Below are 14352 nucleotides of genomic sequence, written 5' to 3'. Positions count from 1 at the left end.
TTTGGCATTTTAATTATGATGTGTCTTGGAATGGGTCTTTTTGAGTTCATCTTGTTTGGGACTCTCTGTGCTCCCTGGACTTATATGTCTATTTCCTTTACCGAGTTAGGGAAGTTTTCTTTAATTATTTCTTCAAATACGTTTCCAGTTTCTTCCTCTGTCTCCCCTCTTTCCAGCACCCCCGTGATGCAAATTTTGGACAGCTTAAAATTGTCATGGAGGCTCCTTACACTATCCTCATTGTTTTGGATTCTTTTTCCTTCTTGCTGTTCTGATTGGTTGTTTTTTGCTTCCTTATATTCCAAATCATTTATTTGATTCTTGGCTTCATCCACTCTACTGTTGATTCCCTGTAAATTGTTCTTAATTTCAGTTAGTGTATCTTTCATTTCTAACTGGTTCTTTGTTATGGTTTCCATGTCCTTTTTTATGCTGTTGAAGTTTTCTCTGAGTTCATCTGCTCTTCCCCTAATTCACTGAGCATCCTTATAACCAGTGTTTTGAGCTCTGCCTATCTTGCTTGTCTCCATTTTGTTTAGTTCTTTTTCTGGAGTTTTGTTCTTTTCTTTCATTTGGGCCATGTTTCTTTGTCTCCTCATTTTGGCAGCCTCCCTGTGTTTGCTTCTATATATTAGGTAGAGCTTCTAAGTCTCCCAAACTTCGTAGAGTGGCCTAATGTAGTGGGTGTCCTGTAGGGACCAGTGGCACAGCCTTCCCCATCACCCAAGCTGGGTACTCGAGGTGTGCCATTGTGTGGGCTGTGTGCACCCTCCCTTGTAGTCGAGCCTTGATTGCTCTTGGCATGTCCAAGGTCAGCCAGCACCTGTGTTCTGTCCAGGGTCACACAGCATAAGCTACAAAACAATCTGGAGATGGCTGCTACTTGTGCTGGGCTTGGAGGGGCCCAGGCAAGGTCCAGCTGTTTACCAAGGCCAGCTACTAGTGCCAGGCCTGGGGCAACTTAGCAAGAAGTATGGGGCTTGCTGAAGCCAGATGCTGCTTGTTTGAGAGAATTTAGAAAAAGGTGAGGCATGGGCCAAGACCAGCCATTTGGATGGAAAAGCCTCTGGAAACAGCTTAGGCTCACCGAGAAGTTGGGTGGAGCAGGGCCTCAGGGAATCAGCAGGGTGGGGCAAACAATGTGAGCCAGGTTGGTGGAGCCAGACTGCCAGATCCATGGCTCTGTTGGGGGGAGGGCTCGGAAAAGGAACAGTGGCCTCTGCCAGCATTCCTATCTGGGAGAAAGCTGCCCCCAGCTCTTGCCCTGGTGCTGGATGACTAGGTTCCTCCCCCTGTGTCTGTGGTGCCTTTCAACCTGATGCCCCTGTGCTGGAGCTCAGAGCGAGTGAGTCTGAGTAAGTCTGTGCACAGGCCCTTTAAGAGGAACTTCCAGGGACCCCAGCAGTTTCTGTCTTCCAAAGCCTCAATCCCCACTGGTTTTTACAGCCAGAAGGTATGGCAACTTCCCTTCCTGGCACTGGAACCCTGGGCTGGGGGGCCTGTTGTGGGGCTGGGACCCTTCGATCCTGAGATATCCCTCCCGATGTTTATCCACCACATGTGGGTGTGGGGACCACATCTCTGCCACTCCTACCAGTCACGATGTAGTTGGTTCTTTACTTCCGTCGTTGTAGGACTTCCATTCGGCTCCATTTCTGATGGTTCTGAATGATGGTTGTTCTGCAGTTTAGTTGTAATTTTGATGCGGTTGTGCAAGCAGGTGAGCTGTGTTTACCGTCATCTTGACCAGAAGTACCCCACCTTTTCCTGACTGACGTGAAGATCCCATATGGACTAGCAGTGGCTGTGAGTGAGTCAAATCCATGGAAAATCTGAAGAGCCCCTTTTTCCTGTCCTCTGAACATCATGCATCACCTGGCGGTAAGACTTTCTCTCTAACAATGGTTTCTGCCTGCACGAACATCATGGACGGAGCGAAGGAATTACATTCCCTTGGAGGGAATCTAAGAAAATCTGGTTTTGGTTTATTTAACCCTGGGGAGCACCTTCCTACTGCCCAAAGAAACTATACACACCGTAATTCTAAAGCAACCCAATTTCAAATATTCTGTCTTGCAGATCCCATCAGGATGCACAAGCAGGAAACATCCTTTGGGGTGTCCACAGCCCGGTGATTTCTCCTTCTCTCGGCACTCCCACCTCCAGTGCCAGAACCATGGGAATGATACCCACAGCCATGCTGTGGCCTATGCCCCAGCCCCACCTCTGGCCACAGCTGATTGTTCCAGGAGTAGACACCTGACCCAAGCTGACCCAATCAGCTTCTTTCTCTCTCTCGGGAAATTGGGAGTAGAATTGATTCACAACAGTCTCTCTGTGTGGCCCTTGGTAGCTCGAGAGTTGGAGGCAGCCACCTCCAACCAGCCACAGCTGAGATTCAGAGAGAGAAAACCCATGTGTGGAAAGAAACAAGACCCAGAAATGTTTTTTTTCAATAGGGTCCTTGCCTGAGACATGGATGCCCTGTTCTCCTTGATGTCCCTGAGACGCCCTGGATCCTGAGAATAAATGTCCCCTCCCCACTGAAGTCATCCCAAGTTGTCCCCAGATTGAGTTCAAGAGTAGGTCCCTGGCCCAAGGCCACATGAGAAAGCAAGCCCCAGGAAACCAAAACCAAACTTTTCTCCAAGTCCATTTAGTACAAAACTCCGGTCATCACTTACTGCTGGTTTGCGATCATCTGCTGGGAGCGGAAGTTAGAGGACTTCCGACTTTCCACCATCTTCCAGAACTGCTGCCTCAGCTTCCGAAGCTCCGCCTCGGCTAGCTGCTCTTTTGCCTTCTCTGAAGGTTCCTGGAAACCTTCGGAGTCTCTTCTCCAGTGCTTCTTTGACTGGGTGAGACGGGGGCATGAGCAACAGGTTAGGTGACTAGAGTGTCCCCTATTTCAGCTCAAGGGCAAGAGGACAGGGGGCGGGGGGTGCCTGGGGCAAGGCTGAAGGTGGAAAACTACCCTTGGGTGCTGTCAGATGCTCATCTGTTACCTCCCCCCTGAAGATGCCAGGATGGAAAGGCGGCTAGGCCTCATTACTGCATACTGAAGAGGCAGACGTGCTGCGTGACCCTGGGTGAGTCACTAACCTCCCTGAGCCTCTAGTCTCTCACCTACAAAACGGCACCCACGCATTGGTTGTCAGGATTAAACAGGCTGACGTGTGCACACAGGATGGCGCAGCGCCTGACCCACAGTAAGCTCTCTCGGCACAGGAGCTCTTATTACCTACCATCGGCATCTTGAAGGAATTGGGCTTTCCCTCTGCTCAGACACCGGGGTCAGACCCAGCGACCACTCCTTCCTCTCTCTGCAGCGTCCTGTCCACAGTGGCAAAAGGGAGAGAACTTGTGAGCCACCCCTGCTGGTGGTGCAGGAACCCAGGGGTGCAGTCTTCCCTCCCCACCCCCCGCGGTCCCTTCCTCCTCCCACAGCTTGGCACATGAGGAGGACATGGCAGATGGCTGCCCGGGTGTGGAAAGAGGCTTCTTTTTTTTTTTTTTTTAGCAACGTTTGCCTGAAACCTGTTCCTCTCACGATTTATTATTAGGAGCCGGGCAGATGGTTCTGACATGTCCGTTACCCTCCTGCTCCCTGTGTTCCCAAAGAAGAGTGAGCAAATGGTACCAGGGCAGTGTGTCCCCCAGTGGGGTTAAAGTGAGATTCATCCCGTTTCAGTTGTGTGGGACCCTGTCTTCTAAAGCAGGAGCCATTGGTACTGAAAGGCATTTTGATTGTGTCATAACTTGAAACTCATTTGGCCTGGGGGTATCCAGAGGAGGGGGCCACAATGTTAACTCTACAAACCCTCCGGGGCCGTGAGACCCCCTGCACCTCTACTCCCAGACCTCAGAGGCTAGATGCCTAGGGCAGGAACTTCCAGCTTTGCTGCCCACCAAGGGGTCCTGCAGTGCTGGGGTTAAAGCACTGGTGTGTCAATCATCAGATCTCAGCAAAAATTCCTCTTCAGCCACTTATAACCTTAGGCAAGCCTCTTCAGTTCTCTGGGCCCACTCTGTTCCCTGCAAAGAAATCCACCCCCATTTTCACAGCTAGGCCTTCAGAAGGCCCCAAAATGTCCTGGACCCAGGCACACCCCGTCTTATTCAGGGGTCTCATACCCAAGGCCTACAGGGCAAATTCATCCTGCCTTCAGTTCTCTCAGCACTAAGCAGGCAGTGTTTTCAAATGTGAATGTGGGTCATGCACTCACTCTCCTGGCTGCAGGCTCCACTCCTCCCTACTTACTCCTCCTTCCGCCAATTCCACATTTCCTGTAACTGCCTGGAGCGAGCAGGAATCGGAGTTTGCAAGTCCTAGGAAGAATCTTAAAGCTGCCCACTTCTGGGGAGCAGTTGTGTGTGACAGAAAATGCTGAGAAACCCAGAAGTCCGCGTCAAGGAGAATCAGGCAAGTGCCTCTCATTCCCCGGGCCTCAGTCTATCCACTACAGTATCTGAAGCGTTGGGCACATGAGCAGCTCTTAGCAACCACTGTTGGCATGAATGAAATCTGCTCCCAGGTGGATAGCACCTTCACTGGTCTGATATTTAACTAGCTGGGGTCGAAGAGGCCGGTTCCTCCTCTGCTGCTAAATTTGAACAGTCTGCCTTTAAAAGAAAAGCCCGACTCGTGACGGGCTCTGCGGGGGCCCTGGGAGAAGCCACTGCGTGGATTATAAATGCCAGCTCTGGGAGAGGAGGCGCCTGTAAAAACATTGCCAAGGCTGCAGAACCTGGTGGAATGCTAAACATAAATTTGGGGCACTAGTCTCACAGGGATGCGGTAACACCCACAAATTACAAACAAAATTGGGGGATTACGGGGTGAAGTGGAAGTTTGCTGGACTTTCTTGGCGTTATTTGACACATTGTAATTTATGTTTAAGTGAGGGGGTCATGTATTTTCCAAGCTTAGGGAACCCAAAGTCCGGATAGGCTGTGGACAGCCACCTCTTTGCTTTTTCCCAGTAGGGGACGCTGTGGAGCAGCAGGTGCAACTGCACAGGCGGGGAAATTTACCCTGGCGCCTGCAGAAGCGCTGTGGCAGCGTGGCAGCGTATCGCACCGCACCTGGAGGCCTTCCTGCAGCGTGGCCGCGTTGCGCCAACCCCGCCCCCCCCCCCCCCCCCCCCGCCCGGCCCCGCAAACCTCGGTATTCTGGGACGCCTGGAACAGGCACCTTTGTGACCCGGACAGATGGGGCGTTCTCCCCTGGAACGTGCTGGGAGGGCACAAGGCTCTTAGGTGGGGATCATAAAACAGCTGGTGAATGGGAAGGTGTTTGGGGGTTTTTTTGGTGGGAGGGGGCGGTGACGACACACTTCTCAGCCACCCCAAACTAGCTCGACCCTCATGACACTAACTTCTTGACTCAATGGACGCTCAGATTCCCTGACCCTGTGGCTCACACTGCCTTTCAGTGGCCATTCACTGACATCTCCACTCACTACCTCCCGACCCCACCCCCCCCTTATTCTCTCTCACTGACGCATACCTGCCAGGTGGTACTTTATGTGCCCTATCTCAAAGAAACCCAATTATTTCTGCTCTGCAAAAGAGGGGGGGAGAGAAATAATTTAAGAGATCTTCAATACAGGGGAATCTGCCCATCAGTTTTCCTCAGGAGCACCCCCACCGCCCCGCTCTGCTCTCTGTGAGCATGAAATGGGGAACCCCAGTCTGAACCAAGTCACCTCTGACTCCTGGCCTGAGTTTGGTAGTTTAGCGATAAACATTTTTTATACAAATGGCCCTGGAATATTATACAAGCCAACCACTTCCTCTGGGGCTAAACTCAAGCAGCAGCCACACTGCTGAAGGGAAATGGTTCCCTAGGGTAATTTTGATTTCATGTGATTTCCACCCTGCCTCCTAGCCCCTTGAGTGAACTGCAGCTTACTCATACGAAGACCTGCATTCTCTTATCCCTAAACTCTTGAGACAAATGTGTCTTAGACCTACGAAATGTTTTGGTTTTAGGAAGGTAATATGGTACGGGAGGAAGCCTGTTGCCTCCAATGTTGCTGGCAGCCGTATCATAACCATGAAGGATGTTAGTGTGAAAGTATATTTATTATCTATGGGGTTTGGGCAACTTGTCAAAATCAAACGTTAACATTTCTGCAAGGAAATATATACCAATTAATGCCAATAGAATAAACAAAGATTATGAGTAGCCTCATTTCAGGCCTTGATGACTCACACAAAATTGTCAGCAAAAGTTCCCAGTCTGAGTTGCAGAAATGGAGGATCTTTATTCGGGCTTGGAAACCCAGAGAAACAACCTCAGGAGGAAACCAGAAGTGTGCTCTCTCCAGACAAGGGGGAGCCTGCTTTTTATAGAAACAGTTCCCACCCTGTTTCCTGATTGGTCTGTTTTATGCAAATGAGGAATCCAAATCTGCACAGTCTGATTGGTCCAAATAGCACTGTCCTGATTGCTCAGAGCAGTTCTGATTGTCCAGAGCGGATCTCAGTCCATTGGTTGAAAGATGGCACCAGGAGTTCCCTTATGAGTTGGCAGGAACACAGTGCAGGAGGCTGATAGCTCAGTCTGTGGCTTTTCCCCCAAATGTAGGATGGGTGGGAGGCCTCTGTTAGCAATGGCTGGTAGACTCTGGTTATGAGTCTGAACCCAGTTAATCACAAGGAGTCTCTTCTTCTCAAGGTCCACAAGTGTTTTAGGACAAGTGTGACCATCCTCATTTTACAGATGAGGAAACTGAGGCTGAGAGAAACAGTGACGTTTGCAGTGAGTGAGGGAGTGAATATTTGAACCCATGGCTCTCTGTCTCTAGAGCTCCTTGCTTTCCCACAAACATCACTGCAACCACAGCTCCAAACCTCAGTAGTTCTTCTGGAAGCTGATTGATATGCACCATCTCTCTGATATTTAAAGGGCCACTCTAGCCCTCAGCTCCATACATAGCCCAGTGACTCATATATTTCAAGTGTCAACAAGTGAAAGATGATTAAGTTCAATTAGGTTCAGGACTTGTTAAAAATAGGATTTCCTCAGAAGAATTTACTCTTTCTGCCTTTATGGGCATATATCTCAGCATCCCACATGCAGAGAAGTGCAAGGCTTTTAAATTTAGAACATGCCAGGATCAATTCTGCTAAAGGGATCTTTAGCTCCATCAGTGGGGCTTGGAGCAGAATGAGATGTCAGCTTGCCAAAACGATGAGCTAGCGGTAAGAAATGTTGGCGATAGCAGAGTCTACAGAATGGAGGAGAAAATTAGAATCAAGCTGCAGAGCGGCTGGGCAAAGGCATTTGGCCACAGACCAGGAAGTTGATTGTCCAAGGACCCTGTGACTCCAGAGATCAGAAACTCACTCAAAATAATTCAAAGTGATTTTTTTCCCCTCTCAGCATCTTTTCTCCCCTCCTCCTTCCTGGAAGATCCCAATTTATTCAGGTAACCCTCCCTCCCCATTCAACCTACATGACCAAGAGAAGTTTCACACACATCTCCTTATGACTGAGAATTGATAGATCTCAGTTACTCCTAGCCAATCACAGCCATCCCTTGCCAATGATTGGACCCAGACCTAAGTTTAAGCCAATCTGTGCACAGCATTCTCCTAGAGACTGCAACTGGTCCAGGAATGGGCATGTAACTGACAGTGGCCTAATCAGACAGAAAGGAAGGACTTACACTCCAGGATTGAAGGGAAGATGCTTTTTCTGGCTCCATGGATGGGAACAAGGAAGTATGTTGCCCCTGTTGTTGCTGGCAGCCCTCTTGTAACCATGAGGAAAGCCAGTGTGAGATCAAAGCCTACATATTATGGCATGAAGAGTCTAGAGAGAATTGCAGAACAATGTAGCTGGAACTCTGATCATACATGCCTGAAACCCACCTTGGCTCTACACTTGTTAAAGGAATGAATAAGTTTTCTTATTGTTTAAGATACTCTGGATTGCAATTTCTATTACTTGCAGCCAAAGGCATGCTAAATTATATGAAGACTAGAGTTATTGCATGTAAGCTAGAGGCAGATCCCCCTGAGGAACAAGAACCAAGAACTAGAAAGCTGTCAGAAACCAAGGCAGCTCCTCTCTCCAGCTCTCTCTCTGGAGCCACCTGCTCTCTCAACCTGGCCTCTTATTTTTAAAGACTATTTTCTGGCTCTCCCTTCTCCCAATCAACTTGCTTCTTATGAGTTTTGGAGCCCAGTTTTTAAAAATCAGTGTCCTAATTTCAACTTCCCAAGAAAGAGAATGCAATTCACCCAGTCTGGATTTCACGTCCACTGCCGGCCCCATCACGTGGACCAGATGGCCATGATCAGGTGGCACAATAGCCCCTACGCAGGGACTGTGAAAATTCTTCTCAAAAAATTGGACACAGGCATGGAGAGCACAGTGGTACAATGAAGAGGGCACGGGACATGGTATTAAGATTTCCAGGTTCTAGCCTTGGCTCTGCCGCTGATTTGCTGTGTGCTCTTTATAACTCAACTGACCTCTCAGAGCTTTAATTTCTTCAGAAATTAAGAACTTTGCAGCCTGAAAAGATTGTAAAATGTTTCACCCCACCTATGTTCAAGATCAGAACAGTATCGATCCATAGATAAAGGTCAGGCAGTATGACAGGTTTCTGACTTCTTCCATGATGCCTTCTAAATGAAATAACAAATTATTTGGGGGTAAAAAATTTGGGGTGCCCCTACTTTGATGGGGCCCTTGGTACTGGCTTAGTTTGTACTTAGGTAACTCAGCAAAGGAGGCCACCCATGTGCCAGCCCTGCTCCACCTCCTTCAGCCCTGCTAGGTGGCCCAATCTCCACATTGGCGGCCTGCGGCATCACCAAGTCCTCCCACCTGCTATGGGTGATTGGACAAGAAGGGAGTACCTCATCCATCTTAGACCAATCAGAATCTCTTTCTCAGGAAATGGAATTTGGACACAAAATTCCCTGGGAAACAAAAGACTGATTAATAGGTGTTGGGCACTGGAGCCAAGAGATTGTGTGGAGTCAGGGCTGGAGCAGAGATTTTTTCCCCCAGTGTATATATACCCTGCCCAAAAATTGGCCACACAGAAAGCCCTACCTCCTGCCTGCCTTGCTAGGAAAATCCTGATTCGTGTTCCAGAACTGAGTGGAGAACACTGAATCTTCTAGAAAGTGAGCACAGAAAGTGAGCCCATCCGAGATCTTGGGGTGACCAATGTAATGGGGGTGTAGATCTGCTGGAGAATTTTGGGATGGAGGTGCTGGCTCAATGTCCCGTCACAGAGCCCCCAAGCTGAAGCACCAGGGCCTAGTAGCGGGGGATTTGAGTTCTTTGCTTCAGCACGGCGTCTCTGATGGTAGCTGTTTCCCTTGCACCTCGACAGCCCCTGCTCCTGTCCAGAAGGCCCTCTCCCTGGCTCCTGCCCTCATTGGTCTTCTGTTACACTAGTGCCTTCCCCTGCCCCTCCCTACCTTTCCTGTGGTAATGACTTCCCTCTGTTGCCAGTCTCTTGGTACCTCGACCTTCCTTCTTCTGACCCCGTAACCCTGCCCACCCTCTGGGAGAAGTCCCTTCTTTAAAGTCCCTTGGCCCATCTGCGCTGGATGCAGTTTTCTTCCGGGGTTTTCACTGTCACGGCCCCTCCCCACCTTCCCATGTGACAAGCCAGTGACCTTCCTGGATTCCATGCTGCAGACACTCTGCCCTCCAGAGGAGAGGGGAACCAGCCTGGGAGTGGAGCCAGCATTAATTTCAATTTGGCACCAGGAGCAGGGCCAAATGCTTCCGTCTTTCTGAATAAGTAAGTAACTGGGGATAGTCACCAGGAAGACCAAGCCATGATTAGAAGCTTGGCATTTTCAGCGTCCCCACCTCCCCCATTTTCCACCGAGGGGCTGGAAATGGAGTTAATGGTGGATTGTGCCTAGGGCAGCGATTTTCAACTGGTGTGCCACAGAATTTTCAAAACACACAATACCTGACTATTTAGTCAGGACCACTGACCTCTTTTCCCTTAGATTGTCAAATAAAAAAAATGACAACAGCCAACACAACAGTAGCCGTCCAGTGTGAATGAATCAAAACGTTGTGTCCACATTTAAGGTGTTTCTAAACTGCCTGAGAATTTGCCATTAATATGATTATTAAAACTTGGGTTTCCAGATTTACTTCCCTCGAAAGACTGGAAGATCTGGCCACAAAGACCTACATTCTTATTTACCTATTGATTTAGCAAATATTCATACGTAGTGCTTTTCACTACAATTCAGGCATTCTTGTGGGCATGTGCAAACACTAGTTCCTTCAGATTAGTTCCGTCTCTATGAGGTGAGCTCTCTTATTGTCCAACTCTAGAGGTGAGGAAGCTGAGATTTGGGGAGGGGAAGTGATGTGCCCCATGTCATAACAGTAAGAGGCAGTCAGGCCCAAATCCAGCCCAGCTGGTTCTGTTTGATGACAACCAGCTAGCACCACGTCCTAACTGCCCCCATGAGAAGGGCGTGAACTCCCCAGTTCAACACCCCCCCCTCCCCAATGGAGTTTCTATTTCCATTCCTTTCAGGCCCCTTTGAGCCCCCTCTTTCCCCACCCACACACACTCCAGGGGGTTTCAACCACAATGGCAGCTTTCCTGCGTGATCCCAGTGAGCACGCCTGAGGTCACCAAGTCCAACTTCCATTTCTGGGGTCCTGGGCTTTCTCAGAAATCGTCCTCTCCTCCGAGGGATTTAGACTAATCCCCTTATCCAGTGGCTCAGGATCAGGCAGAAAATCGGGTCACCTGCTTCAGCCTGGCCAGACTGGATTACCTGCCATGACCCCAAAATTCACTCATGCACACCTGCTCCTGAGACGTTTGATGATTAATAACAGCAGGGAGTTTGGGAATGGTGTGTTTTTCCACCTTCTGGGAATATCTCCGGCTTGAACACAGCCGCCACCCTCTTCCCCCCACCCTGCCCCCGCCACCATCGGCTCCTACCTACCCTGGCCTGAATTTGCATCATTTGAAGCTTCCACTGTGTTCCACATAATTTAATATCCCAGAAAATAAAAGCTGATCGAGTCAATGGTCATCAAAGAATTTGAGAGTGGCCAGAATGTTCTGAAATCATCCTACTCAGGGCCATGTGACAAACGTTTGTCCAGTTGTCCTGCCTTCTCGCGGGAAGAGCTGGCCCACTCTCAGGCCGAGGTTTGGGGGTTGCCTCTGTGCTGTCTGGATGCTGGTAGCCTGGCCAATGGGAGCCACGTTCCTCACCTACAGCCCAGCTTCTGTCTCAAGGCTATAGCTCTTGCCAGATTCCAGAACAGCCTCTCCCCTCACTCCTTCAGGACCGGGGTCCCTGCTTCTGCTGGTCCCAGAGCATCAGCATCCCTGGCTGGCACCCTTGCTCCTACCCGCAGCTCTGTTACAAGTCCCTGCATTGTTGCTCATCAGTCCCCTCATGTCTCCGGTAGGACCCTAACTGACTGATACACCTGGAGGTGGAGACCCCAGCAGTCCTTGCAAGAGCTAATCAGCCCTCTTGCTCCCAAATCTGTTTTCTCAGCCCCCTTTACCTCTTTATCCTGGGTCAAAGGACTCTCCTGCTTTTCCTTCGTTGCAAATGCTGCTGTGACCCTCTCTGTTTTAGGGTGGCCTTCTCACACTCAGCTTTAGAGTGGAGTTCAATCTCCCAGCCACCCCCTTCCTCAGTGTTCTGAATTCTGTTCACTGTGCACCGGGCCTTTTGTTTGGGATTGCATGGGTATGACTTCCTTTGCTACCTATCCCTGAAGGGAAATCCTCGTGGGGAAGTTACACAGCTTCAGCAAGCTCCCAAAATTTAGTTGCGGATAAACCTTTCTCTACATTTGGCAGGAGGGCATGTGGAGTCAGGCAGTACCCCGCTCAAATCCCGCCTCTGCTGTGAGACGTAGGCAACAACTTAATCTCTCTGGGCCTCCATATCCTTATCCTGGCTGCCCGCCTGCAGCTCCAGGAGACACCACTCGCGTGGGAGCACCAGGGGGTGCCCCTTACACAGACCACTGAGTGAAGGTTACCCCTGCGTCCTGCAAGGAGTGGCACGACAGCGCCACCTCCCCGGGTCATTGTGGCCACGCCTCACTCAGCAATCACTCCAGTAACCTTCCCCCACTTTACAGAAGAGAAACCTGAGAGTCAGAGAAGCTAAAATTTAGCCTCTAAATGATATGTCCCAGGTCACACATTCAATAAGTGACTTGAGTCAGGACTTGGATTGAGTCACTCTTCCTCCAGAGCCAGTGCACTCCTAACCTGCTGTCTCCCCAGAGGCCTCCAGTGTGGAGACCTGCTACATCACCCATCTGCCCAGCCCTGGTGCACTCCCCACCTCAGCGCACACCTCCAAAGCTTTCCCTGAGAGCAGGGGGTTACTTCCCCTCCCTCCTTCCTCCCTCCTGCAGAGCTCCAGGTAGAACCCCCACTTTGCTTTTATTGGTCTCTGTCTGGCCGCCTCAAAGGCCTCTCCAAACACACTTCTGCTCTCTCCCTCTCAAGACCTGGCAAATACTTAGTTCGCCAGGTCTGATCCCATGGCAGACATTACTAATCAATGCTGGCACTTACTCCCACGGATCCAAGATAAGGCAATCCAGCAGGCAGCCATTACCAAATGATTCAGACTATCCAGGAAAAAATATGCTATTCCTTCTCGAGACTGTCATCTCCTTGAGAGCAGAAGTAGAGTCTTAATAAGCTCTGCCTACAACCTGCCCAAAAATAGTAATAATTTTCATATATTAAGGACTCAGGGAATTTGTGGATGGACAAATTTGGCTTTCCTTCTCACTGGCATCTGTTTGGGTAAGCTCCTTCCCCTTTCCAATGTGAAACAGAAATGGAAGCTCAGAAGCATGAGCAGACTTGTCCAAGGTCACAAAACTGATAAAAAAGGGAACAAAATGATGTCAGACGCAATAAGATCTCCTTCACTACATGCCAGTGGAGATGTGGGAGTCTGTAAAATTCTTATCACTCTGCTGGGCACACAACACCAGCTTCTGTTCCCTGGTCCCAGCCCTGCATAATGTTGTCCTCCAGGGCTCTCTGGTCAAAGTCCTTCCTTGATATGAGAACACAGAAGGTCCCAGAAAAGCCAGGGTACTGGCTCAGACTGGTGAGAACGTACCTTCTGGAATACTGGAGCAGAGTAACCAAGTGCTTTCTAGAACCCTGTGCTAGATTCAGGTGCTATGAGATCGTATTCTTGAGACCTCAGTTTGCCCAACTAAGAAGCAGAATATGGAATGTTTATCCCAAAAGGCCCCTCTGACCAAACACTATGAAAGACCATGAATGCATCTAAGGGGGGTTTCTGATCTCTTCTTGCCAAAGGGCAGAGGAGTCAGGGAATGTTTCCCAGTGGAAATGGGAGTCTGCAATTGTCTTTATTGGCTTGTCTCTTTCACTAGTTTGCAAGCTAGAAGGACGCTAGGATCATCTATATTTTATTCACTAATGTTTACCTGACATTGGGAGACACTCGATAACTATAGATCAGTGGACGAATGATTGACATTCCACTGCAGACCAGAAAGATGAATAGGAGTAAACCAAGTAAAGAGAGTGGACAGAAAGGTTTCCCAGGTAGAGGGAACAGCAAGTACAAAGGTCCTGTGGCTAGAATGAGGTTGAAGTGTTTGAAGAAATGAAACAAGGACAGTACGTCTCGGGCAAGCAAAGTGACAGGAAGAGTGGGGTAGGCCACACAGGGCCTTGAAGCCACCTGGTAAATTTTCTCCACCAAGTGCCCAGCCAGGGCTGCAAAGAGGGCCAAGCTGGGGGTGTCAGAGAGGCCTGGGATCAAGTCCCAGCTTCCCCACTTTCCGCAGCATGACAAGCCAATTAGCCTCTGAACCTCGGCTCCTTGTTTGCAAAGGGGGAACAGTAACTAATTGCATAGGTTTCGGGGTGGGTTATAGAACATAAAGCACTGAGCACAGTGCCCAGCACACAGATAGTGCTCAGGAAACATGGCTGTGGTTATAATAATAACGTCAGCCCTGGCTGGTAGGGCTCAGTAGATTGAGCGCCAGCCTGCAGACTGGAAGGTTGCAGGTTTGACTCCCAGTCACGGCACATGCCTGGGTTACAGGTCCCCAGTTGGGGGCGTGTGAGTGGTAACAGATCGATCTCACACATGTTTCTCTCCCTCTCTTTCTCCTCTTCCCCTCTCTCTAAAAATGAATAAATAACATCTTTCAAAAAAAATAATGTCAACAGGATTGACCCAGGTCTCCCCACTCTCATTCACTGTCCCCTAAAACTAAGTCTTCCTTTAATGAGGGTTTCAATCTCCAGAAACCACCCCCAAGGGGCATAACTGTTCCGCTCTCCCCACTCA

The 14352-nt window shown here is 49.5% G+C and overlaps 1 protein-coding gene across 1 annotated transcript in view; it reads right to left on the bottom strand.

Moving 5' to 3' along the window:
• Positions 1-3292, bottom strand: part of CCDC63 (coiled-coil domain containing 63) — a 28920-nt gene extending 25628 nt beyond the window's left edge. Inside the window, exons 1-2 of the mRNA XM_045200900.2 lie at positions 3246-3292; positions 2685-2854 (exon numbers count right to left, since the gene is read on the bottom strand). Coding sequence (XP_045056835.2) covers positions 2685-2854; positions 3246-3254 — 179 coding nt within the window. The 5' untranslated portion in view covers positions 3255-3292. The remainder of the gene's footprint in view (positions 1-2684; positions 2855-3245) is intronic.
• Positions 3293-14352: the final 11060 nt, after the last annotated feature.

This window comes from Desmodus rotundus, chromosome 7 (genome assembly GCF_022682495.2).
Source record: "Desmodus rotundus isolate HL8 chromosome 7, HLdesRot8A.1, whole genome shotgun sequence".
Taxonomy (NCBI): domain Eukaryota; kingdom Metazoa; phylum Chordata; class Mammalia; order Chiroptera; family Phyllostomidae; genus Desmodus; species Desmodus rotundus.
This window is presented reverse-complemented; position numbering and strand designations above follow the sequence as displayed.